General features: G+C 43.0%; 2 protein-coding genes across 2 annotated transcripts in view; both read right to left on the bottom strand.

Moving 5' to 3' along the window:
• CRHBP (corticotropin releasing hormone binding protein) overlaps positions 1 to 27,170 on the bottom strand; it is an 84,736-nt gene that overhangs the window by 21,809 nt on the left and 35,757 nt on the right. The window contains exons 2-4 of the mRNA XM_037143731.2: positions 8,529 to 8,735; positions 7,484 to 7,734; positions 7,176 to 7,347 (exon numbers count right to left, since the gene is read on the bottom strand). The gene's annotated coding sequence lies outside the window, so the exon portion shown is untranslated. The remainder of the gene's footprint in view (positions 1 to 7,175; positions 7,348 to 7,483; positions 7,735 to 8,528; positions 8,736 to 27,170) is intronic.
• On the bottom strand, positions 20,909 to 26,087 carry S100Z (S100 calcium binding protein Z). The gene is given in 5 exon segments (XM_053664450.1): positions 20,909 to 21,021; positions 21,024 to 21,054; positions 23,217 to 23,300; positions 23,302 to 23,407; positions 26,008 to 26,087. Coding segments are annotated over 5 exon segments (414 nt in total).

The following is a 27,170-nucleotide window of genomic DNA, read 5'->3' as shown; positions in this document are numbered from 1 at the left end:
ACCCCTCCCCCATAGACAACACAACAACACAGCAAAGAGGGTTGCCCCACCCTGGTGGTACCTAAGGCTATGCCCCTTACCATGTAAAAGATGTGCTAAGACACAGAAATATGGCTCAAATAAAAGAATAGATCAAAACTCCAGAAAAAGAACTAAGCAACGATGTGATAGACAACCTATGTGATGCACGGTTCAAAACACTGGTAATCAGGATGCTCACACAATTGACTGAGCGTGGTCTCAAAATGAAGGTTACACAAAGTGAAATAAAGAAAAATATACAGGGAACCAACAGTGAAGGAAAGAAAACTGGGACTCAAATCAAGGATTTGGAACAAAAGGAAGAAATAAACATCCAACTGGATAGAATGAAGAAACAAGAATTCAAAAAAATGAGGAGAGGCTTGGGAACCTCTGGGACAACTTTAAACATTTCAATATCTGAATCATAGGGATGCCAGAAAGAGAAATTGGAAATGTATTTGGACAAATAATGAAGAAAAACTTCCCCAATTGCGTGAAGGAAATAGACTTTCAGGAAGTCCAGGAAGCTCAGAGAGTCCCAAAGAAATTAGATATAAGGAGAAACACACCAAAACACATCATAATTAAGTTACCCAGGATTAAAGATAAGATGAGAATCTTAAAAGCAGCAAAAAAAAAAAAAAAGGAGAAAGTAACCTACAAAAGAGTGCCCTTAAGACTGTCAGATGATTACTCAAAAGAGACCTTACAGACAAGAAGGGGCTGGAAAGAGGTATTCCAAGTCATGAAATCCAAAAACCTACATCCAAGATTGCTCTATCCAGCAAAGCTTTCATTTAGAATAGAAGGACAGATAAAGTGCTTCTCTGATAAGGTCAAGTTCAAGGAGTTCATCATCACCAAGCCTTTATTATATGAAATGTTAAAGGGACGTATCTAAGAAAAAGAAGATAAAAAATATGAACAGTGAAAGAACAGCAAACTCACAGTTATTAAGAACCATACCTAAAACAAAAGCAAACTAAGAGGACAGCTAGATCAGGAGCAGAACCATAGAAATGAAGATCACATGGAGGGTTAGCAATAGGGGAGTGGGAGGAGGAGAAGTGGGGAGAAGGTACAGAAAATAAATAGCATAGACAGTAGGTAGAAAATAGATAGGGGGAGGGCAAGAATAGTAGGGGAAATATAGAATCTAAAGAACTTGTGTCACATGAACATAAACAAAAGGGGGGGAAGTGGTGGGGGAGGAGTGTGCAGGGTGGAGGGGAATGAAGGGGGGAATAGGACAACTGTAATGGCATAATCAACAAAATATATTTTTTAAAAAAAAGATTGCTCTATCCAGCAAAGCTTTCATTTAGAATGAAAGGGCAGATAAAGTGTTGCCCAGATAAGGTCAAGTTAAAGAAGTTTATCATCACCAAGCCATTATTATATGAAATGATAAAGGGACTTATCTAAGAAAAAGAAGCTGATCAAAACTATGAACAGTAAAATGACAACAAATTCACAACTATCAACTGAATCTAAAGAACAAAAACAAGCTAAGCAAACAACTAGAACAGAAACATAATGGCAGAAATGGAGATCACATGGAAGGTTATTAGAGGGAGATCACCATGGAAGGTGCAGGGAGGGGGAGAATGGAGGGAACTGGTACAAGGAATAAGAAGCATAACAGGTAAGTACAAAATAGACAGAGGAAGGGTAAGAATAGCATAGGAAATATAGAAGCCAAAGAACTTATATGTATGACCCATGGACATGAACTGAGGGTGGGAGGGAATGTTGGAGGGAGGGTGGGTACAGGGCGGAGAGGGATAAAGGGGAGAAAAAAATGGGACAACTGTAATAGCATAATCAATAAAATATACTTAAAAATAAAAAGACTTACACAATGTTGTATAGCAATAATAGTACAATAAACAATTTAAAAATAAAATGGGGATACTACAACATGGATAAGTCCTTAAACATTATGCTACATGAAATAAACCAGACACAAAAGATATGTATTATATGATTCCACTAATATAAGTTTCCTAGAATAAGCAAGTCATACAGACAGAAAGTAGAATAAAGGTTAACCAGGGGCTGGGAGTAGGTGGGGCGTTTTTGTTTAATGGGTAAACTGTTCCTGTTTGGGAAGATGAAAAAGTTCTGGAAATGGGTGGTGGTAGATGGTCGCACAACAAAGTGAATGTATGTAATGCTACTGGACTGTACACTTAAAAATGGTTTAACATGGTAAATTTCACGATATGTGTATTTTACCACAATAAAAATGAATGGCCATAAAGGAATGAGAATAAATTGATTAGTTATACTGTTTCAAAAAGGGGATAAAAATTCCTGCTCCCTAAGGTTGTTGTGAATTTTTGAGTGAGTTAATATAAGAACAGAGTTTACTTAATCCAGGGCCTGGCATGTAGCCAAGGTTCAGTAGATGGAAACAGCTCCTGAGTGACAGGGGACAGCTCCTCTCTGTAGGTGGCAATGTGTCACAGGCTGTGCAGAGAGGGTGAGTCATAAGCTAAGGCCCCCACACTCCCCCAGACTTGATCAGACCAGCAGCTTCTCAGGTCCCTGAGGTGCATTCAAACCGTCCAGGGAGTGACCCTCCAGTACTACAACTACTTCTAGAAGCGGCCGTCTCACCCTTCACAGGGGTCTCCCTGCCCCACCACTAGGGCAACATTCTCCCCTGCATGATGCCCCCTGGGGGGGGGAGAACTCCACCCAGCATCACAGAGACTGGAGAGGGAAGTCCCCTCCTGCCTGGCCTCTGAGTCTCCCCACCCCGAGCCAGTCTGGAGCAGCTGCTCCGATCTCGCCCCACCCTAAACCCTCTCTTCTCCCCTGTCCTTTGAATTGTCTCCATTCCACACAAAACTTAGCAAACTGTTGACTCTTGACAAAATACAGCTTTTAACATTCTTTTAAAGAAACCTCCCACAGTTGCAAATAACAAAAAGTAAGGTTATCACGCAAAATTAAATTACAAAAGCACTTCTTTGTTTTCCCTTGGATTTATTTTAACATTGATGAAGGGAATATAATTTTGATTTCTAATTAGTTTTAACTCCCACTGGTACTAAGCTGCTCTAAGTTTTAAATGTTACAAAAGACTCATTAAAGGTTTTTTTTCTCCTGTTATTTTTTTTAACTCTTCTCAAACCCCATGAGCGAAATTTATCTTTAAAATGTTGGTGAATAAATAAATGGTTCTCCTTTGAAATGGTAATAATGAAGTCATTCATCTGTGGGATGGGATGGGTGGGCGGCTCAGTGGGGCTTTGTTTTCCTGATTGGACTTTTGTAAATGGTCCCCACTTCTGTCTTGTCATGGTAAGGGTATGGAAATCTCATGGTGAAAGCCTAGGGGGAAAAGCTCAGAAAAACATTCCTTTTCCAACTTAACCATATTATATTACTGAGGTCGTGCCTATACAATATTGAAACAACTGGTCAGTCCTACAAAACAAAAACAAAAACAAATGAGCAACAACAACAAATCTGACATTGATTTGGTGGGGAGGAAAAGAGCAAGAGTTAACATTAAATGCTTGAATTTACAGCCTATTGTTTTGAAATATGCAGACACAATACAAGTGACCTTTGAAAAACAACTGACATCTCGTGAAAAGATAAACTGGGAGGACTTGGAATGTAAACCACGTATATAAATAATAAACGAACCATTTAAAAAATATTATGATGAATGAAAAAAGATTAAATAATTCAGAATTTCACCAGCTAGAGATAACTGTCATTACAGGGTTAGTCTACCCCATTCTATTTTTCTGTATCTCTCTTCATACAGATTGTGTGGTAGGTACATACTGACACTGAATTTTACATGAGGACTTAGATGCACAAAAAGTAAAATGAAAAGAACCTTTGCTTCTCCTCTGTGAGTGATCTCTTGTTCTCCAGGACGTGCCCTGTTTCTGGTCACTGGGCTCCCACAGTCAGTGGCCTCTTGATGGCAACACCAGTGTTCTCGGGTTCCCTTTCTGTAGCATTTCTCCATGCTACTGAAGTGAAACCTCCCCAGGGCTGGGAGTGAGGACACCTTGTTATGAACTAAATGTTCATGTCCCCTCAAAACCCGTATGTCGAATCCCCAGTCCCTACTGTGGTGGTATTTGGAGGTGGGACCTTCGGGAGGTAATCAGATTTAGATAAGTTTCTGAAGATGTGGCCCCCATGATGAAATTTGTGTCTTTATAACAGCAGTGAGGGAGGCGGGAGTGATCCTCTCTGGCGGGGGAGAGCAGTTGAAAGACTGCTGTGCAGGAGCCGGGAAGCTGGCCTGCACCTGGAGCCACCTTGGTCTTAGACTTCCCAGTCTCTAGGACTGGAAGAAATAAATGTCTGCTCTTCACCCCACCCAGGCTATGGTATTTGTTTATAGCAACCCATTTTCTAGCTGCGCAACACAGGGTGATTTATTCACTTCCCTGTGGCTGGGCATAATCTGTTGCCGGGGTCCAGCCTCAGCAGGGTTCAGGGTCCCTGAAGGATGGACGGCGCAGGCGAATGAAGAGTCAGACACCCGACTGGATGCTGGAGAACAGCCAGCCTTTGTGGGACTGACTGAACTCTCAGAGTTTGATTTAGGTTTTATTTTTTATTTATTTATTTTTAAAATATTTTATTTATTTATCTTTAGAGGGGAAGGGAAGGAGAGAGGGAGAGAAACATCAATGTATGGTTGCCTTTCGTGTGTCCCCTGCTGGGAACTGGCCTGCAGGGAACTGGTCTGCAACCCAGGTATGTGCCCTGACTGGGAATCGAACCGAGATTGTCTGGTTCTCAGGCCCACACTCAATCCACTGAGCTGCACCAGCCAGGGCCTGATTTAGGCTTTATTTTTTATAGAGATTGTTATATAACATCAAAGGAGCAGGTGCATGGCATGATCAGTTAAGCAGAAAAAAAACAATACAGAGGTAACCAGGAAAAATACAAGAATTTCCATAGTTTCAGTTCTCTTAAACAAAAGTTGTTTTGACCAGGAGAACCATTAATCAGATAATTTGAAATAGTTCTACGTACAGAGTTTGAATGTCTTATTGTTTATTAAAGGTCTTAGAATTTGACATGGGGCAAAAGGGTATGCTAGACTGAGCAGAGGTTAGGAAATTCATTATAAGGCCTTTGTGATGTCTAACTTAGCTATCTATCTTTCTGTCCAAAATGTTTCTTTATGTACTATGGACTCTGACTCCTTGGTAACTGTATCTACGTGCTTAGTTTGTAGTATCTAACAAGCTTCTTCTGTTTCTTTGCCTACTAAATTCTAATTGATATATATTCCTGTTCAAGGTAAAGGAGGGGCTGTTACTCCAACAACTTTTAGACATTCAGAGGCTTTGTTCTCTGGTCAAGAAATTATTTTGTACAGCTTCATTGGAATTACACTAATCAATGAACCTGAAATACAGGTGTCTAACAATCCCACCACCTTTTGATCACCCAAACATATAAGGAGAGATAGATGGGAAATCCAGCCACAGGTGCCTCTGCCTTGCAGATGCATCTCAACCATCTTGACCTTGTCAAGGGATGGTTGCTGGCCAGCTCCTGACAATCTGTGAATTAGTAATAATTCTACCTCCATTTCTGAGTTGTTGAGAGGATTAACTGAAGTAAAATGACAAGAAACTTTGTATCTCTAGTAGGTACAAAGTAGAGTTCAACAAAAGCTAGTTCCTGCCTCCACTCTTGGTCTTCCTAGAGAAACAGACTCAGTGTGGTTAAAGATTGTTTTCTCTCTCAGGAGTTAATTGAACTGCCAAGGAAGAGCTGAGAGTGCTTAACTGTAAATAGAATGAATCCCTGCGCCTGAGGTTCAGGTATGCACCCGAAGGGCTTGGCGGCCCCCTGGAAATCACTCCTTTTGAACTGCCACTCTCTGCAAGGCATACACTGCAGCTTTGCTCATCTCTATCTTCTTAGTCTTTATTTACAAGTTAACATTAACTGAATTTTGTTGGTTTGAGGATTCTTTTCTGAGTCGGGGTAAATGCAGAAACCATGGGTTTGTACAAAGAAAAGAAAAGAATGAATGTCTCTACCTTAATTAACTAACACCTTAGGCAGAAAACAGGTTAATAAAACTGAGTCTACAACTATTTCTCCATCACACATTACAAATAATCAATGAGGTCACCAAAGGCCCTTTGAAGCCTCTATCAGACTTTGTTTCTTTGCTCATTTGTTTTTTGTCATTTCTCTAAGTGTGCAGACCTCCTCAACATCCTACTACTAACCTCCACAACTTCAGGCAAACATGCTCTTTACTTTGCAGGCCCCATTCTATCTTTCCCGGGCTGCTTTGGAATTAACTTAGGTGCCCATTTCCACAAAGTCTGCCAGGCTGCATTTTTTAAAATGTCTCCCCCAGTGGACTCCTAAACCATCTTCCAGATGGGCAGTATGCCAGGAAACTGCAGAGCCACAAGCATCTTTCTCTGCCTGGATCCCTCGTTACCTGCAGTGTTCTTCAGACACCTGCTCAAAAACATCAGCGGTGAGTCAGATGCAGCAATCAACAAGAACAGAGCTCTGTGGTATATAATAACTCAATGGTCTAAAGTAAAGTGAAAGTGGCCCCAGCTGACATACTCATCAGGGACTTTCAAAGCTGGGTGATAGTATCTTTTCTGGGGCATCGGAAGTTCAATAAAGAACTTCCTGCTGCAGACTGGACAGGAGTGGGGGTCCACACTGCCTCCTGCTCTACCCAACCAAAGCTTCAACTCTGGGACCCTGCCACCCACCCTGTGAGATTCACCCCTACTTACCAAGGATGTTCAGTTAGACTCAGTTTTCATGCACTACAGAGCTGAGTTCAGTTCTAGCTCAGATGTGCCCCAAGGTCCTCAAACCTTGGGCATGTCACTTCCTCGGACCTCAGTTTCCTCCTTTGTAAATGGACTTGCACTAGTCACGTCCCCAGACCTGCCCAAGTTTGAGAACAAGCAGGGAACTTTTTCGGGGGCGAGATTCCAGCCACTTGGTCCAGAGACACTGGTAGTATTCAGGGTGGACCTCACAGGTGACTCTGGAAACACTGGGTTTGGAGCTCGCTGGGTCTCTTCCAGCTCTCAGATTTCTTTGATTTAAAGATAAAGAACTACTCTTGGTGAGAACAGATGTCTTTACTGCAAATGCCTTACCGTGTTCTAAGAAGAGCAGGCCAGCAGGGGATCTTAGGATGTTGATACCCAAGGTAGTTTTATTACCATTCGCCTCTTCACATAAAGGTCTACACCTGTCTCCTCTCCTTTCGTCTGTTTCTGGTAGCTCCTGTTAATTGTGCCTTCTTTCTTCAGCCAGGGAGGGTTGGTACTGTAACAGGAAAAAACAGCAGTGTTCAGGCTGCCTGTTACTACCAAATTCAATAAGCAATGACAGCGATTGGATCTTTACGGGTGCTTTGCTTTATTCAGGTGGCTGGCGATCCAAGAAGATGGTGGGTTCATACCCTAACAAACCATCTTGTCTTTTCTTTCCAGGCCAGACCTTTTATGAGGTCAGGTTGGGTGGATAAACTAGGTGCCGTGGGGGCTCTGAGACTCAGGGAGGATTAGGTGAGCGGAGCTGCAGCATTCCTGTTCTGGGCAGCTAGCGGCTCCCAGGGGAGGGTGGTCGTCTGCTCTCCCTGGAACAGAGGTCCGGATGTCCCCAGGCGGAATCTTCTGTCATTGCCCCAGGGGGCTGGCTGTTTCCCAGGAGCTAGGATGGGAAACAAAAGCTTTAACATACCCATTACTTGCTAGACTTATAATGTTTCCTTAAGCTAAAATTTTCCAAGTCTTGAGTCCCCTAGCAGTACCACTTCCCCTGAATTAGCAATAGGGTTTTCAGGTAAAGTGGACACACATGCAAGTCAAAGCCTCACTTGTGAACTTTTTTCAGCAAAAAAGTACAACATGCATCTATGTTCTCCCTGCCACATAGAAATCTGGATGGATATCTACCTCAAAGCCCAGACATTCCTGTGTGGTTTTCTGTGTGTGAGGAGCATTGTTCAGTTAGGGCTTCTCATTCCACATTCAAAGCCCTGGAATTGGCTCTCTGTAGCATCATCCATCAGCAAGGTTAAGTGCTTCTTCTGGCAGCTCCGACTCTAACAGTGAAGATAACACAAGAGCCAGCCAAATAGGGAACTTCTAGCCCAGTAAGCAACTCTGGGAGTTTGCACAGGATTATAGAGCCCCACCTGGATATGTAAAGAGCTCTAGTAAATAACTGAACCAGGGCTGCTCATGCCTCAACTCATCTTCTATCATTGTGAAGAGGAAATGGAAGCATGTGTGGCTTTGACAATTTGTTATCGTCTGCACCATAATTTGTAAAGAAAGCCCCGACTCTAAGTCGCTTCCCCCTCCTGGCTCAACCTTCTATAAAGCCTCTGTTGTTATTATGTAAAATATGTCAGGAGGGACACAGGATTCTCTTCCCCACCCCGGAGATGCATTATCTCATTTTCCAAATGGGCTTTGAAACAGCAGCACAACACCACTTACATTTAATTCTTCCGAGTAAAAAATGGCTGGGGAAGCAATCAAATTTTAAAATTTCAGCATCTTTTTGCTGCGTGCACGTTCGCCTCCTCTGCACTGGGGAAATTATTGATGGTCCACTTATCGTCCTTGTTACCTTTGCAAGTGGAGGCCCGAACAGCTGTAATTTATAGAGGTCTCTTCTGGGTAAAGATGACAGTGAATTAGACCCTGTGTTTCAAAACAGAGGAAGTAGTTGTGACTCTGGCACATCTAGAGGATATTTGAAACCAACGCAGAGGGTGAAAGCGTGGGAGGTGTTCTTCAATCCAGTTACCAATGGTCTTTTAATATGTGTCTGATGTCCACACCCCCTCTGCTTACCAACCACCCCCTCCCACCATGTTGTCGGAGAGGGCAGGGCTGTAGGGTGGGAAACACACACACACACACACACACACACACACACACACACACACACACACACACAGGCTTGAAGTCAGCCAGACCCTGGTTTGAGCCCCGGCTTCGCCACCTATTAAAATTCCTAAGAAATTTGCTTTACCATTTTGAAATTTAGTTTCCTTGTCTGTGAAATTGGGTTGTTAATACTTACTTCATAGGCTTATGGAAAAGACTCAGTGTTGTAATATGGGTAAAACACGGGGATATGGTCTAACCTTAATAAATGTCAGTCTTTAATCCCCTAATCCCCCTTTTTCTACATCTGTCATTTCATATGTTGTAATTCAAATCCTTGTCTCATTTATTTCTCCTCTAAAACAATCTTTGCATTTTCTTTTATAATTTCCCAACACTTTTCTTCAAGAGCCTAGGCTACCACGGGGAGGATCATTAACTTCCCCAAGCCTTTGAGGTGAATACCTCTGCAATGCAGACTGGTCGTGTGTGAGTGGGCATGGAAGCCTAACTTGTTACCAAGAAGGAATTTAAGTGGAAAGGGAATGATGGGACACCTGACCCTCTGAGACTGGAACGTCTCACCATTCACAATGCATCTCATCATTTCTGAGCACTTACTATGTTCAGAGCATTGCTGCAGATGCTCAGAAAACAGCAGTAAACAAGGTTGCCACAGGCCTGCTGTCCTGGAGCTCATAATCTGGTAGGGATCAGACCCTCTTACCACAGACTGGGTGGGTTAAAGGGCAGACATTTGTTACTCACAGTTCTAGAAGCTGGAAGGCTAAGATCAGGGTCCCAGCATGGTCCCTGGTGAGGGACCTCCTTCCGGTTTGCAGACAGCTGCCTTTTGGCTGCACACTCAGATGGCGGAGAAAGAGATCACCTTCTCCTGCCTCCTCTTGTAAGGACACTAATCCCTCCACGAGGGCTCCACCTTCATAACATAATTGCCTCCCCAAGGCCCCACTTCAAATACCGTCACCTTAGGGATTCAACATATGAATTCGGGGGAACACAAACATTTGGCCCATAGCAGACCCTGGATCATCAAACACGTGAACCAGATCATTTCTGCCACCAGAAGTGTGATGGAGTTGGAGTGAGGAAATAGGACCAAGACTGGGGAAGAGTCCTTTGGGAAGAGATCAGGACAGCCTGGGACTTCTCGGCCAGGGGCAGGGAGGGATTATGCAGTGGGGGAGAGAAACCTTTTTTTGTTTTAAGAAAAATTCTAGAATATTTTCTGCTTGTTCTTAAATTACCTTCCTAAAAAAAACAAAAACACGTCTTCAGTACGACTTAACAAACAGAATGTCAGACGCATTTGTGGCCAATGTCATGCACTCACGTGATTTGTACAATGCACTTATATCCCAACATAGTAAGTGTATGTTAACGTCGTGTGGAAAAGAGCCTCTCAAATTGAGAGTGTGTAGGTGGATCAGGAGTTTTGAAATATTCTTGGGCCTTAACTTTCAATTGTTCTTTGATGGAACTAGATAATATTTGGTGACCGTATTTGTGTCATTTGGAAATTGTATACAGGGATGTTTGCCAAAAACCCCTTTAAAAATTTTTCCCTTTCTTGTTTATCCCTGCAGAACTCCAGGGAGCAGCACATGATAATTTGCTCTCGCTCAATGGGAGGGCAGATGGCTCTGTTATTTGGTTGGCACTATAACTGCCCAGTGGAAAAGCTTAGTAGTGGCGATAATGTGAACAAAGAAAATCCTTGGCATTCTCAAGATAGGTTCATTTCAAAAATGTGCTTAACTTCTCTGATTTGCTGGTGCTGTGCTAGGTCCTTGGGTTAGAGGGAAAAGTAAAACAGTGCAGAGGGGGACGTGTGTAGGAGCAAAGCATGGCTAGGGAAGTGTTTCAGAGGAAAAACATTTTAGTTGGTAGGAGTGGAGTAAGGAATAGACATGTAAGGCTAGAGTAGTGGAAATTCTCTAATAAAAATTAATATCAGCTTATTTTTATTACTGTCAAAACATCATAAATTAGATAAAAGTATAATAAAAATGTGAAAATTGCCTATAATGTCACCATCCATGATTAACAGCTTCATTCCAGTCTTTTTTGAAGATGCATGTACCCAGATGTTAGAATTTTGGTCTAGGCCTCACATTCAGAGGCAAGTTGGAGAACAGAATGCAAGATTTGTAAAGGGAAATGGTGGAAACTGAGAATGCACCCTTAGCTGGCCACTCCCCTGCCATGGCTGATAGACATCAAAGAGGGCGGGGAGGCTGAGGAAGAGTTTGGTATTAGAAGAGGATTCTACTGGGAGGTCACACTCCTCTGGAGACCACAAACTTAGATCTTTCCTTCAGAGCTCAGGGAAATGACTCTTTAGTCTCAGAGGAAACCCTGGGTAATTCCCTTTCATTTGACATTTTCCCTGGAGACATCTCTTATAATTGCCTCAATGGCTCACTCTGGAAAACAAAAGCTAGAAAGAGAAGTGGTTTCCAAGCACCTTTTGCTTTCCACCCCACCACAGCCTTCCCTTCGTAAGGACACCTTTCTCTTCTTGACTGACTGAGATACGGAAAACAAAAAATTGCAAGTAGAAACAAAGTCATATCTTAAAAACTCATGCTACAGCACTTTTTCTGTCCAGCCAAAATGGGACAGTATCAAATGTCCCATTGTTTGAGGCTAATATTATACTGTAGACACTTTCCATCATAGTAAATGCTCTAGGAAAACATGCTTTTAATGACTGCATAGCATTTCATCTCTTGAAAAGAAACTCTGAGAAAGCTGGAGAAGTGAAGGGGGAAAACAGCATTTTCCTGTACCGGGAAGCTGGCAGACATCTCTGGTAGGCACCAACTTGAGGGTGGAGGTTGAAATAGAATTCACGTGTTGTGGAAACTAGACTGGACCTGAAATGTTTACCCTATCACCATTACACTATTTTCATCTCCATGGTTACCACTTATGGAGCACTTACTCTGTTCTGGGCGCTTGCTATCTTATTGTAACCATCAGAGTTCTAGTTCTGCAGCTTAACAGTGTATAATAATTAGCTGGAGTGCTTGCTGTCAACGCAGGTTCTCACCCACCCTCCTTCTCCATTCTGATTCATTAGGACTACAGCGGGGCCTGGGGATTCCAAAGTTCAATAAGTGTCCCTAGTTGAGACATGACAGAAAAATGAGGCTTAGAGAAGTTAAGGAACTTGCCCAAGACCTTGGACCTGTGGCAGGCTGGTGGCCATGCTTCACTCCAGAGCCCTAGGGAACGGTCTTCCCTGGTGTCTCCCACCTTCCTCCCCCTCTCCCCGGCCCTCTCTGCGCCTAATGTCCTTCTGCTGTCTTATCGTCTTCCAAAGGGAGTATGCCTCAGTAAAAAATATCTTGCTGGTTCTTGCTTCCAAAGCAACACCTGCATACTTTTTTCAAATCCTTTCCCCTTCATTCCCATTTCTAGATTGTTTCTATGAGCACCGTAGGCAACACCTGGGAATTCGTTGAAAGTGCAGAATCCCAGGCCTCACCCCAGACCTTCTAATGTGGAATCAGATCCCCGGGAGATTTAAATGCACATTAAAGTTGAAATAGATGTTGTTCTAGACACTTCTCAGCCAGATGTTGATCTAATTATTTGATTAATTGACTCACCATGAAAGCTGTAATTTTCAACCCCAGTTGCCTTTATGATGAACTGACACTCTCTAGAGCATGGATGCTGGGCCCATCCCCAGGCCACTGGATCAGAATCTTTGCAGGGATGGAGCTTATTTATCTACATCTTTAGAAATGCCTTAGGTGAGTGTGATGTGAAGTTAAGGTTCAAAACCACTGTGTTAAAGATTTTAAAAATTTAGAGGGGTGTTTAGAATCATAAAACTGCTCTAAGTAAGAAGAAAATATATATACAAAATCTTACAGTGGTTTCCCACAACATTCAGGATAAATTTCAGATTGCTCACATTAGCACCCAGGAAAGGCTCTCATCTGATTTGGAGTCCTGTCTCTATCTCCAGTCCCGTCTCCTGCTCTCCCACACCCCACTTCTTGGGGTGCCTTGAACCACTGACATTTGCCCAAACATGTCCTGTTGCTCCATACCTGCATGATTTTGCCCGAGGTCTTTCCTCCTCCATTTCTTTGCCTTAGCGAAGACTTGACCCCAGGCTTCTGCTGCTGGAAAGCCTTCCTTGATGCCACTATTCTTGAAGAAAATTTTTGTCTTTTAAATGAAAACTTAAGGTGTTTTTTTTTTTCGTTTAATGCTTTTTAGTTATTTGTATTGTTAGCCATTTCTCGAATCCAGGGCCCTGAGCAGACCTGGGCTGCTTTCTCCCATAAGCCTTATCTTCCAATAACCACATGAGGAAAATGTCACATCAGAATGTGCTAATTCAAACATGACCCTTGAATGTTGCTTAAAGTTGATTTAAACCCCAGCAAATGCAAAAGTCAGTGCCTTTGGGTAGGAGTAACACGTGTACCAGCCCTCAGTGCCTGCAGCATCATGGATGAGATATGAGACAAATTCACATGGACTACTGAGTCCTGTGGAGGAAAAGGGATGGCATGGCTACTCCCTTAAGGGGGAGGTGCCTCAGAACAGCCTGGCCACTCTCTCAAGGGGAGAGCGAGCCGACCCTTGCCTAGGCAGTCTTTTATTGGGTTTAATTTGTGCAGGAATAAAGGTACAGCTCATCAATCATTGTCAGGCAGTAAGGATCAAACGATAGTTAGCATACAAAGAACTATTAGGGCTTCTTCTGAATCAGGGTCTATCAGCTAAGAGGCAACAAAACCTTGGGAAACAAACTCATTTCCTGCTTGGGCCTTTATCATTTAACTAAGAGCATTCTTAGCAAAGCAGCCTTTGCAGGATTTTACACATTCTTTCTCAGGCCTGATCACCCGGGGAGCCCGCCTTTTCCAGCACAGGGCTGCACCGCCCTCTGTCATTGTTTCAGGCTTAAGTCAGGCAGAGGAGGCAGGCAGCCAAGGAATTTTCAGACACTTTTGGTGGACTCAGGGGAGTCAGGCTTCGTCAAAGCCGAGGGGCAAGGGTCCATCACTCCCTTTCTCCATAGCTCCCCAAGTCCCTCCCTGGGCCCTTCACATGATCATGCCTGTCCTAGGTCATTCCCCCCTTGGGGAATCTTACCCATCATTGGCTAACTGATCAAGTGTTGGGGGCCAGTTATGAAAAAAGAAGCAGAAGTGGCACTCCTGTCAGGGAAATAAGCTTTGTCTTTTTAGTGGCTTATGGTCTGAGGGTCACTCACTCAGCCTTAGCCAAGGGGGGTTTACAGCTCCTGAAACCAGGCAGGGCGGTTCCCAACAAAGGAGAAATAAGCAGCCTTGCCCCTTAGAAATTTATTCGATATAGGTAATACATACAAAAAAGAAAACGAGAGCTTTTGGTGCATCATGTAATTTTTACACATTCAAAATGTAAGTTGAGATATAAATCGCTCTTTCTCACTTTTGATCGATTTTTAGAAGTAGCATGAAATGAACATTGTTTTTCCATTTATTTCTCTATGTTGAGAATGCCCTTCCTCAAATAGAACATGAGGAAGTTTCGGGATTTACATTTCATTATATGGTGACCCATTTTAAAATATGTAAACTTTGGATTAAATTAAATGAATGAAAGTTTAAAGGTCTCTGAGAAATATTCAGACTTTCTCTTGCATAAGTACTGTGGTTTCTTATAAGAAAAACATCTAAATACCTCTTAAATATGTGTTTAATTTTTTTCTCATTTTTTTCCAACCTTCCAAGAGACAGGAGTAACTAATACCCAGGATACACATTTTTTTTCTTCTTGAATGCTCTGACCTTTATTCTATCTGCTCAGAATTTGCTTGAGACAAAAAAAATATTATTCTGTTAAGAAACAAAATTAACAATTGGGAGGCTCTTGGCCAAGATGGCAGAGTGGGTAAATGCAGTACACACATCCTTTCACAACCACACCAAAATTACAAGTAAACTACAGAACAACCATTATTTAAACTGCCTGAAATCTAGCTGAACAGAGTCCTGTAACTAAAGATATTATGAAGAAGCCACTTTAAGACTGGTATTAAAGATAGAGACTCAGAACAGACTGGTCCCACACCCATGTGTCACAGATTAAAATCCTGAGAGATATCTTGGCTCTGGAAGTCCCCCCTGAGGATCAGGGGGGTCCCAGCCCCACACCAGTTCCCCCGGCCTAGATTTCAGTGCAAGTAAGAGAATTCTCCATAATATCGGGCTGTGCAAACCAGCGGGATTGTGACTGAATGAGACTGAGGGCTGCTGCAATCCCCGACATTTCTCTTAAAGGGCCTGTGCATGAACTTATTCATACTCACTTGCTATAAGTTCTAGCACTGGGGCAGCAGCTCAACAGGCACCGGGGACATACAGAAAGGAACTGAAGTGTCTGGCATCAGGATGAGAGCTGGGGGCAGCAAAGTGCTGGCAGAGGCCATTGTTCTTTTGCTGAGCTGACCCCCCCCCCACAGACCTGGCAGGCGGGTTCCATATACAATGAGTCTCCATCAACCTGGCTAACACACTGTTGGCCTACTCTGTTGATTCTCTGAGACTCTGTCCCACCCATCTTTTGGGCCCACCCAAGCACTTTCCAGTGGATTTTCCATATAAATGGCCTGTTTGGCTCATGCTACCAACTCTCCTGAAAATGCAAACAAACAACATCTGGCCTTGGCATGTCCCATATCTGTTGCTAAGTGGGCCCCAGGTTAGGAACTAGGGTAGCTGGCCATTGTTCACAGTTGGCCTCTCCCAGCACCTTTGATCCCAGCACAAGTAGTAGCTACCTGCAGATTGCTTTGTAGCTCATGCCAGGTGGCCCTGGGCAGGGCACTGTCAGCAACTGACCTTGGACTGCACCTCCTGGGAGGCCCAAGTCAGCATACCAGTGGATAACTCAGACCACACTGAAGCTCCCCCCAACCATCTTGACAATCAACACACTCAAGGGGAGGACTCACTGGGCACCAGAGTCCTGCTGAAGGGAATCCAGCTCTGTGGGATTGGCCCCTGCAGATCCTCCAGGGATCCTCCCCTGTAGTCATTGCCAGTCCTTGCAGCCAATCGGCCTGGGGGTGAATTCCTCGTTTTGAAATGCCAACAGTAATCGAGGCTCAATTACAACCAAAGAGTACACATAGCCCATGGAGGCAGGGGGAAGGTGGGGGGTACACTGGAAGCACCCAGCTCAGGTGACCAGAGAGGCTGTACCACTAGGCCCTACAGCACACCTACTACATACGACCACTCTACCAAGCCCGAGAGATGTAGCAGCTCTACATAATACATAGAAACAAACAGAGACAGCCAAAATGAGGAGACAAAGGAACATGTCCCAAATGAAAGAACAGAAGAAATCTCCAGAAAAAGAACTAAACAAAATGGAGACAATCTATCAGATGCAGAGTTCAAAACACTGGTATAAGGATGCTCAATTAACTTAGCAGAAGATTAGATGAACTTTGTGAGAACTTCAACAAAGAGTAAACATAAAAATGAAAATAGAAAATGAAAAAGAACTAGGCAGAAAGAGAGAATACACTAACTGAAGTGAAGAATGTGTTACAGAGAATCAACAGTAGAGTAAATGAAGCAGAGGATCATGTCAGCAATTTGGAAGGTAAGAAAGCAGAAAACACCCAGTCAGAACAGCAAAAAGAAAGGAGAATACAAAAACATGAAGACAGTTTAAGAAGCCTCTGGGACAACTTCAAGCATTCCAACATTCACATCATGGGGCTGCTGGAAGGAAAAGAGAGAGAGCAAAGAATTGAAACCCTAGGTGAAAGAATGATGCCTGAAAACCTCTCTAACCTGGTGAAAGAAGTAAATACAAGGCAAGGAAGCACAGAAAGTTCCAAACAAGATTAAGCCAAAGAAGGCCACACTAAGATGTATCATAGTTAAAATGCCAAAGGTTAAAGACAAACAGGAAATCTCAGCAAGGGAAAAGCAGTTAGTTAACTACAAGGAAGCTCCCATTAGACTGTCAGATTTCTCAACAGGAACTTTGCAGGTCAGAAGGGATACACACAAAATAATCGAAGTGATGAATAGCAAGAATCTATAACTAAGATTACTTCACCCAGCAAAGCTATCATTTAGAATTGAAGAAAAGATAAAGAGCTTCCCAGACAAGGAAAAGCTAAAGAGGTTCATCACCATCAAACTAGTATTTCAAGAAACGTTAAAGGGTCTTCTTTAAGAATAAAAAAAAGATAAAAAATATGAGTAATAAAATGGCAATAAATGCATATCTATCAAGAATTATTTTAAATGCTCCAATCAAAGGACATATGGTGAGTGGCTGAACAGAGAGCAAAACAAGACCCTTACATATGCTGTCTATAAGAGACTCACTTCAGATCAAAAGATACATGCAGACTAAAAGGGACAGAAAAAGATATTTCATGAAAGTGGAACCCTGGCTGGTGTGGCTCAGTGGATTGAGCACCAGTCTGTGAACTAAAGAGTCACAAGTTTGATTCCCATTCAGGGCTCATGCCTGAGTTGCAGGCCAGTTTCCCAGTAGGGAGAGTGCAAGAGGCAACCACACATTGATGTTTCTTTCCCTTTCTTTCTCCCTCCCTTCCCTTCTCGAAAAATAAATTTAAAAAAATATTTTTTAAAAAGAAAGAAAATGGAAACAAAAAAAGCTGGGGTGGTAAAACCTTTACTAGAAAAAATAGACTTAAAAAAAAAACAAAACAAGAAATGACCCAGCAATTCCACTTGTGAGTATTTATCTGAAGAAACCCAACACACTAAATAAAAAAGACATAGGCATTTATATGTTCACTGCAGCATTATTTACCATAGCCAAGATAATGAAGCAATTTAAGTGTCCATTAATAGGTGAATGGATAAAGAAGAAGTGGTGCATCTATACAATGGAATATGACTCAGCCATAAGAAAGGATGAAATCTTGCCATGTGCATGGCAACATGGATGGATGTAGAGGGTATTGTGCTGAGTGAAATAAGTCAGGCAGAGAAAGATAAATGTCATATGATTTCACTTATATGTGAAATGTAAAAACAACAACAAAATAAGCAAGCAAGCAGAACAGAAACAGTCTCATAGATACGGAGAATATTTCGATGGTTGCTTGATGGGAGAATAGTTGGGGGATGTTTGATGAGGGGATTAAGAAGTACAAGTTTGTAGTTACAAAATAGTCCCAGGAGTGTAATGTACAGCATAGGGAATATAGTCGATATAGTGTAATACCTATGTGTGGTGTCAGATGGGTACTAGAATCATTGGGGTGATCACCTGATAAGTTATATTAATTAATATAATATTGTACATCAACCACAATGAAACAGAAACATATGAAAATAGAAACATTATTAAAAATAAAAATGAACAATTGGTAGGTACTTTCATTTGGTTACTAAACAAATATCAGTATTTATTGAGCACCTACTATCAACCAGACAGGGAGACAGGCACTCTGTGAGCAAAGCCACCCTGACTGGTGTCATTGACATTTCTGATGATCTTGATCTTGGCAAATCTAATGGTCATTTATTTGTTCTCAACTTAATCCCCGTCTCAGTAGATTTCGCCCGGTTTCCTTCTTCAGATACTATCTTCTCTAGGACATGGCTGGTGTAGCTCAGTGGATTAAGCGCAGGCCTGCGAACCAGACGAACCAGACAATTGTGGTTCGATTCCCAGTCATGGCACATGCCTGGGTTGCAGACCAGTTCCCTGCAGGCCAGTTCCCAGCAGGGGACACACGAAAGGCAACCATACATTGATGTTTCTCTCCCTCTCTCCTTCCCTTCCCCTCTAAGATAAATAAATAAAATATTTTTAAAAAATACTATCTTCTCTATGCTTCTGAAGTGCCATTCTCTCCTGGTGTTCTTTTTATCTCCTTGACCATGCCTCTGCCGTATCACCTGCTGGCTCCTCTTTCTCTGAAAGCTAACTGTTGGACTTTCTTTTCTATAAACATTCTTATCCTAAGTGATGTCCTCTAGTCCTCTTGGCTTAGTACCACTGAGACGCTAATGACCCTAAAATTTCTAACTTTAGTCCCTTCTTTACCTTAAGCTCTGGACTAGATCCTCTATCCAACTGCCCGTGTGGTATCTCTACCTGGAAACCCACCAGGCATCACAAACAGAGTTATTGATTTCTCTCCAATGTCCCCACACCAAAGCTGGATTTCTCTAGTCTTTCCCATTTAGTAATTGAATCATTTGCCCCAGCCAAGTGGCTCAGCTGATTGGGAGCACCATCCAATACACCAAAATGTTACAGGTTCAATCTCCGGTCAGGGCACATACCTGGGTTGCAGGTTCGATGCCCTGTTGGGTTGCATGTGGGAGGCAACTGATTGATGTTTCTCTCTCTTTCTGTTTCATCTTCTTTCTCTAAAATCAATGAACGATCCTCAAGAGTGGATTTTTTAAAAAGTTGAATCATTTGCTTGACCAAATATCTAAACCTTAGACATGGTGTTTAGCTTCTTGTACCAAAATCTAACTTAACAAGAGAGCAGTTGTGTTTTTCACATAATTGGAGGACCAGACACAGGCAGACCAGTGCTGTGTAGTGGCTCCTTGATGATAACAGAGTCCTGGGATCCTTTTATCTTTTTCTTCACTGTCCTGATAGTTGCAAGACAGCAGCTCTTCCTCCAGCCTTACATCCACATTCAATGGAGAAAGAAAGGGAGGAATTAACCAGGCAGAAGGCATAGAGCCTATATGGAATAGCAAACACCCCAGAAATTCCCAGTAAACTGCTTATCTCTCATTGTCCAGAACTGTGTTTCAAGCCCCACCTCAGTTTCCAGAGAGGCTGGGAAATAGCAGTTTTTTAGCTGGTCACATTGCTACCCCATAAATCAGGTTTCTGACATATGGAAGACAGGTAGAATGGATGTCAGATAGACAATAGCGGTGACTACTCTGGTACCCTGGACTTTTCTCTTTTCTTGCACTTCATTAACCACCCACCAGCGAGTGCCATCAGTCCCATCCCATCGGTCCCATCTCCAAACACTCAACAGACTCAACTGCTCCTCTACATTTCTCCAAATCCTGGCTTATTCGGCTGCTACCCAGGTCACAGCAACAGCCCTCTCTACACTCCTTTCTTCATACAGTAGCCAAGGTAACTGTTTTAAAGTATCAATATAAGTCATACCATTCCCTTTATAAATTCTACAGAGGATCTGTCACAGTTTGTGTGGCCTCTGAGGAAGACTCCCGGATGAGGATTTGAGAGGGGCATAACACGTGGGTGAGGAGTATGCAGTGAGACAAGGACAGGAAGGTAGTCCGGGGGGAGTGTGATGCCCAGCCAGCTCCCCAGCAGCAACAGAAGCTCCCCCCAAGGGAGGCACTGGGAAATGGTTTAAAACACTTGCCTCAAAATTGCATGCCCAAATGGGCAAGGAAAGGTATTTACACGACAGCCCCAAGGGCCCCTGGCTCAGTCCTTTTGGCCTGAGCACAGCCCTGCATCTACCCCTCCCCTGACCAAGCTCAGGGAAAAGCCAGCATTTTCTTGTATTTATCAGCCTCTCTGCTTCCATGTGAAGCAGAATCAGAGGAGAGACAGCCACTTAATTTCTTCCATAGGAAATAAGTTCAAAATGTAATTTAAGGATGAGTCTTAGAAGTTTGTTAATTTCTAGTCTCATTTGAAAGTAGCTAAATTTTTCTGATGCTCTATGACAAACAAAAACATCTTTATAAGATAGAAAACATCTTTAATAAGGTAGGAAAACATCAAGTAGGGCATATGAGATTTGGAATATTTATTTAAAATCATTATGTTAAGGCGTACATCATTTACTAGTACTATAGCAATTAATTATATGTGCATCTATAAACAGTATCACAGTTGCTACAGATCTGGAGGGTATAAATGAATAACAAGTCATTAACTTTAGGTATATTTGTGCCTTTAGATTACCTTGCTACTTATCTTTAATTTCCTTTCTTCGCCAGTTGTTCTACAAATTAATCATTACCAGCAACTGTCAGGGCGGCCACCGTGACCACAAACTCATTAAAATCCACTTCATTGTCCTTATTGGCACTATCTTATCAACCAAATGCGGGTCCTTTTGGCACTAGAAGGAAAAAGAAAATTTCTAATTCTCAGGCTTTGAGATTCATAATGACAACTGAAATCACATCTTGTTTTTATCTATATTAAACTTTCTATTTTCATTTTTAGCACCTAAGGACAATTTCCAAAACCCTATTGCAGGAAGGTTTGAACCAGGCACAGATTCTATCTAAATCAGTCCAGCACTTTGCCCCAGGGCCATATAATTCTGGCTCAGACCTAAAGACAAAGAAGGTTGAACAGTAGCTCATCATGAGCTGCTGCTGAGACAGAAAATGCATCTATCCCACGTCATCACTGGTCAGGGCCAGGACTCAGGGAGGCAGGCAGGGGGTACGGAAAGAGCATTTCGCCGCCAAAAACTGACCATGTGAGTGGCTCTACCATTTCCCAACAGTGGGACTTTGAGCAAATCACTTAACATTTTTAAGTGTTCTTTTATCTAAAACGGGGAGAGTAATATCTCCCCACAAATTTGAGGGGTACTTCAACAAACTTCTAAATGTGCTTAGCACCAGGTTGCAGATAAAAATACAGGACACACTTAGTTAGATGTGAATTTTCAATGAACAACGAATGCTTTTTTCATACATCGCATGGGACACATGACATTTTATCTGGCAGCCTTACTGGGCACAACCTCTGACACACAACAAAGGCACCCCACAAAGGCAGGCCTTACAGGGAGGGTCACACTTACGGGGGGAAGTGCAGCGAGGAGCCCGCAGAGGAGATCAGGGTTCAGAGACAGAGGGACAGTGAGGCGCCCACCCTTCCTGTGATTAGTGTTGATCAGAATTGATTCCAGAAGTGGTTCATTTCTCCCGGAATTCCCCATTGCCCTTTCATTACATACCAACTATTAAATGGTTGGAAAGTTGAATTGGTTGAGATCAACTGATCAAAAACAATTATAAATTCCACTTGAATAAATCAGTGTGCCAAGTTTGACAAACTGAGCTTTTTATTCTAAATGTTATATAATACGGTAGCTGTACTGAATTTGGAAAAAAAAATTACCGTTCCTGGCTACTCCTAAAATCGCTAAAAAGGTATCGTGAAGAATTACCACATTAGCAAGCAGCGTGTGACTACAGTTAATAACTGTGTATTTGAGAGTTGGTAAGAGAGTAGATCTTAAAAGTTCTCACAACAAGGAAGAAAAATCTTTATGTATGGTGACAGATGATAACTAAAGTTATTGTGGTGGTGATTTCACTGTACAAATATTGAATCATTATGTTGTACACCTAAAATTAATATAATGTTATATGTTAATTATACCTCAATAAAAAATTATAGAAAAATATTTAAATTACCATTTGTTCTATCGATGTCCTAAAAATAAAACAAAATTGGTTTTGGATTATAAAAACAAGTGCCTAAAATATTACTATTAAAAAAATGTTTACTTAAAGTTTTTCCACAGAAGGTGGGAAGAAGAGTGTTGTAATTACCATCAGTGTAGTCTTCATACGGGGCTTGCCCAGAATATGGTTGTGCAAGGGTAGGGTGTTGTGCTGAAGTCAATTTGAGGCAGCTCCATAAAAATTGGAATGAAGAGCTTCTCTCAGAGGAGGCCCCAAACCCTGCATGTAAGGTTCATGTGTAGACTTGTTAAACTCTTGGCTATACTGGGGTGTTCCACTGTTGCTACCCAACTGGCCACTGGCCAGACACACCCTTTCCATCAATCCCTATCAGCTTGCGCTTGGCTGACATAACTCTCTCAGTGTTTGTCATTCAACAGAAAAATTTACCACCACAGCACAAAGTAGCCCAGGCTTCTTTTCTGACCCAATAAACAATATCGATTTATAGACAGCTGGACAAAGCTCCAGGTAAAACTAGTGAAACTAGCTGTAACTACAGTTATCGTTAGTGGTTAGATAGCTTTCACTAGCTATACCTCTGCTGCACCAGGAAGCTGAAGAATTGATGAAAGCCTCAAGTATACGTTACGATGCTTGGAAAGCCTGGCCACAGGCAATGCAGAGAGGGCACACACGATGGATGTCACAGCCAACAAAGGTTCCTCACGTCTGAGTCTCCTGGATTTTGAGCCTCAACGCAGACTCACGGGAGACTCCGCACACAGAGGCTCTCTCTGGGTGTGCTCTTCATCCACCCTGGACTGAACAGGGCAGAAGAGCTGGGGCTCACCGAGAGGAAGTGTGTGAGCTCTCTCTGCAGGGGCATCCTCAGTCCCCCCTCGCTGAGCTCCCAGTCTGCCCCCTCCCTTGCGGAAGTACCGGTGGAAGGTTCTAACCATGGTGTCCATGGCCATCCCCAGCTGCGTGGGCGTGTTGGCAGCAGAACTGACGGCTCCAGGGGCAGGCCGCCAAACTCGGGGACTTGTTCAAAATAAGCAGGTGGGGAAACACCGGCACTTTCATTAAAACAGAATATTGCGTGGTCACAAGTTAGCAATCAGACAACACACACAGTCATGTTAAAACACAGGTTACAAACGAACGACAAAGAGGAAGAAAATACCTAACTGTACCTCTCCGGCCAGGCCACAGCTCTGTCAACGGGTGTTTACAGTGAAATCATACGCATTTATACCGAGGGTTCCACTTAGACATGCCTGTTTCCGAGAACATAAAAATACCCACGACGAGAGATTTGAAGGGAAGTGCCTGCGTGCCGGTGTTTAATCACCAGAAGGAACAGGTGTGAGCTGCGGCCCCGAGGGCCAACAGGGGAGGGCTGGTGCCCGCTGTGCGCCTTAGGCGGAGGGGGAGGGCTGGTGCCCACTCTGCGCCTTAGGTGGAGGAGGAGGGTGGAAGGAAGCCTTCCGTGATCCCTCATCACGGTCAGTGGCTAGGAAGTTGACAAGGGGGAAAATACTCTAAAAATAGAGGAGTCAAGAAAAAAAACGCCAGTTGAAAGCCTGCAGACTGCTCAGCAAAGCCAACAGCGAGGCCGAGGGAATAAACTCAAGAGCAGACTGAGTTCAGCCAGCCCGATGGGGAGCTGTGTAGCTACGAAAAAGAATGAGGAAGCTCTCCATGTGCCAATTGAGAAAGGTACAAACAGAATCCTGGCTGTGTAAGAAGGAAATAAAAGAATATATATGCCTACGTACTTGGCATTGGAAAAACGAGTCGGTGAAAGGATCCCAAGAAAGTAGTACGGGCGGCCCTAAGCGGGGAGGGCGGAGGAGGGTGCAACAGCGCAGTTGGGAGTAAGAGTCCTCATTGACCCCTTCTCAGTGGATTTAACTTTTTCAGTTATAGGAATGTATTTCCTAGTTAAAAAATTGAAATAGAATGAAGCCCAAGGCAGCTGACGAGGCCCAGAGCAGCTCTGCAGGCAGGGGTCCGTGGGGGGGATTTTTAAGGGAGGAAAACTCAACAAAGAAAAAACATCACTAAAAAAATGAAAGCCAGAAACTGACCACTGTGCCTGTCTTCTCAGAACAAAAATATAATTATATGAAAAACAACCCAGCATCTCCTTTTCATTGCCTGTCAGCAAGCCTGTTGGGACAGTGCCTAGACGAGCCCGTTCCCCTACTTACCCCCTGAACACGCCACTGAATATTTTTGAGTTAGTTTTTTAAAATTATTAAAGTGATAATGCATATGGCAAGCCAATAATTATATGTGGAATACTCAAAGTGTGAAATAAAAGCCCATTCTCTCTCTGCCATGCCCCACCCCAGGGTCCCCTGGCTAAGCCTTTCCCGTGAACGGCACCGACTGCCTGGCTTCAGTTCTCACCTCTGCCACCGATGAGTTGTGTGATCCTGGGGCAGCCGTTCACCATTCGGTGCCTTCCCAGTCTGTACATGTGAGATAACAGTAGTACCCCCCCCCCCAGAAATGGATTAAATAAGTTAACACATGAACACGGTAAGTGCAATGCATAGTCAGCTGTTATCCTTACAAAAAATATACACATGCCACAGGGGTCTGTCCAGAAAGTATCCAGCCACCTACTAACAATAAAGACATTTATGGAAGAAGATACAAGATGTAAGAAACATTGTACACAGGACAGTGATGCCTCAGTTCCCTTCAAAGTAGGCACTCTGGGACCTCACACATTTTTCCCAATCACCATCAGCTACCCTGTTATATTTCCTGAGTCTCAATGATGGTCTGAAATCTCTTCCCTTTCAAAGGTGATTTTAGTTTTGGAAAAGCCAGAAGTATCAGGGCACAAAATCTGGGCTGTAGGGGGGCTGAGTTACCTGGGTGACTTGATGTGTCACATCAAGTGACACAAAACAGGGAGGAATGTTTAAGCCTAATGCAAAATTTGATCAGTTTCATTGCTCTACTCCCTCATTTTGAATGTGACGGCCACACAGCACACATGCTCACTCAATGGCGTCTACACCCCCCACTGACTAGTACAGTGAAGTCATCGTTGTTCATGCATGCGCATTCCAGTCCACTCCTTGGCTGCTAGGTTACATCCATATCACATAAACTATTCTTGTTATATTAACAATGGCTGGACTTCTTCTGAACAGGCCTTATCATCTAAATCCTAGAATCTTGCTGCATAAGCACACACAGATCTACCCCATTCTTCATTAAAACTGCACACTGTTCCACTGTTCCACATTGAAGAGTGTGACTGTACCTACAGAGTCAAGAAGCATTTACCAGGTACTTACACGATGTCAGGCCCTGGGTAAACACGACAGAAGAAACTTGCCCTTGGAGCAAATCTCCTTGCTATTTTTATTGGGTTGTGTAAAATATATTGGGTTGTGTAAAATGTACATCCTTTTTATGTTGGGTCTTCCTACCCAAGAACACCCCTGTGGCTTCGTGACCACACTCTTCTGGGTCTCCTCAGTTCTGAATGCACTTGCTCCTCTCCAACCCTTAACCTTTGTTCCCCCCAGAGATTACAGCTACTTCTAAAATTTCAGTCACTCCCCAAACCATATATTTTGGCCCACATCTCTCTGCTAACCTCCAATACCACCTACCTATCCGTCTGCTGGACCCCATGGCTACCTGAGTGTCCCGCAAGTTTCTCAAAGTCAATTAGGACCAAAGCAAAACCCATGTCGTCCAGTGCCTCCCATCACCCAGCATCTGGCACTATTTTTAAATATCAGTTGGATTCATCCACTTCTCTCCATCCTCACCACCTTCAGGATTCCATAAATTCTGGTCCCTATTACAGCTCTCTGTTTTCTGATCTGCATTCCACTGTCAGGGTAGTCTGTATAAAACACAAACCAGCGCCCCCACTCTTAAGCATTCAAAGGTCTGACCCTGCCTATGCACTGTTCTCTCATTCTTCTGCCTTCCTTCTGGGCCCACTACCTGAAATGCTAATTGTGTTTACTCCTTAAGGCTCAGTTTAAATGTGTCCTCTTGGAAGTTTTCCTGCACTTCTCCCAGCTCCCCAACCTCCACCCCTGTTCTCTCTTACCTCCTGGAGCACCTCCTTGTCTTTTTTTATCATTGCATTTATCACATATTCCTGCAATCACCTTTTTCTTCCCTGCTCATACACTCCTCACTCTCCAGGCTTTGAATGAGTGCCTGGATGGCAGAGCTGATGTCTGCTTCGCCTGTGCATTCCACAACTTAACACGGGATCTGCAATATGATGGACGTGCTCAGAAGCCTTTGTTGATGGATTGAGTGATGAGCAAGCCTTGGAGAGGGGAACTAAGATCTCCAAAGAGTTAAGTCTTTTCTGATCTAACTCTCTAAAGAATTATCTGATTGCTTTTATTCTAAACAAAAAATTTGTTTCATCAAATGGGGGAGAGAGAGAGACGGGGGGAGAAAACAGTCATTTTAAAAACTATAACATTTGAATTTGGAACTAAGTATTATCAGGGTAAGCTGCTTAAGCACTAAAATGGGTTTTACAGAGTATGTGGGTCTCAGCAGTGCTATATTTAAATCATACTCAACCATAAATTAATTTACTTGGAGAATTCAGTTGGCTGGCAAAACTCTTAATAGAATAGATATTTAAAATTGTGACTCTGTAGCCCTGACTGGTGTGGTCAGTGGGTTGGGCATCATCCTGCAAAGCAAAAGGTCATAGGTTCAATTCCTGGTGAGGGCACATGCCGAGGTTGTGGGTTTGGTCCCAATCAAAGCACATGTGAGAGGCAATGCATCAGTG

Source organism: Artibeus jamaicensis, unplaced genomic scaffold (genome assembly GCF_021234435.1).
Source record: "Artibeus jamaicensis isolate MK-2021 breed Jamaican fruit bat unplaced genomic scaffold, CSHL_Jam_final contig_373, whole genome shotgun sequence".
In the NCBI taxonomy this organism is placed as follows: Eukaryota; Metazoa; Chordata; class Mammalia; order Chiroptera; family Phyllostomidae; genus Artibeus; species Artibeus jamaicensis.
Note: the sequence above shows the minus strand (reverse complement) of the source record. Positions and strands in the feature narration are given on the sequence as shown.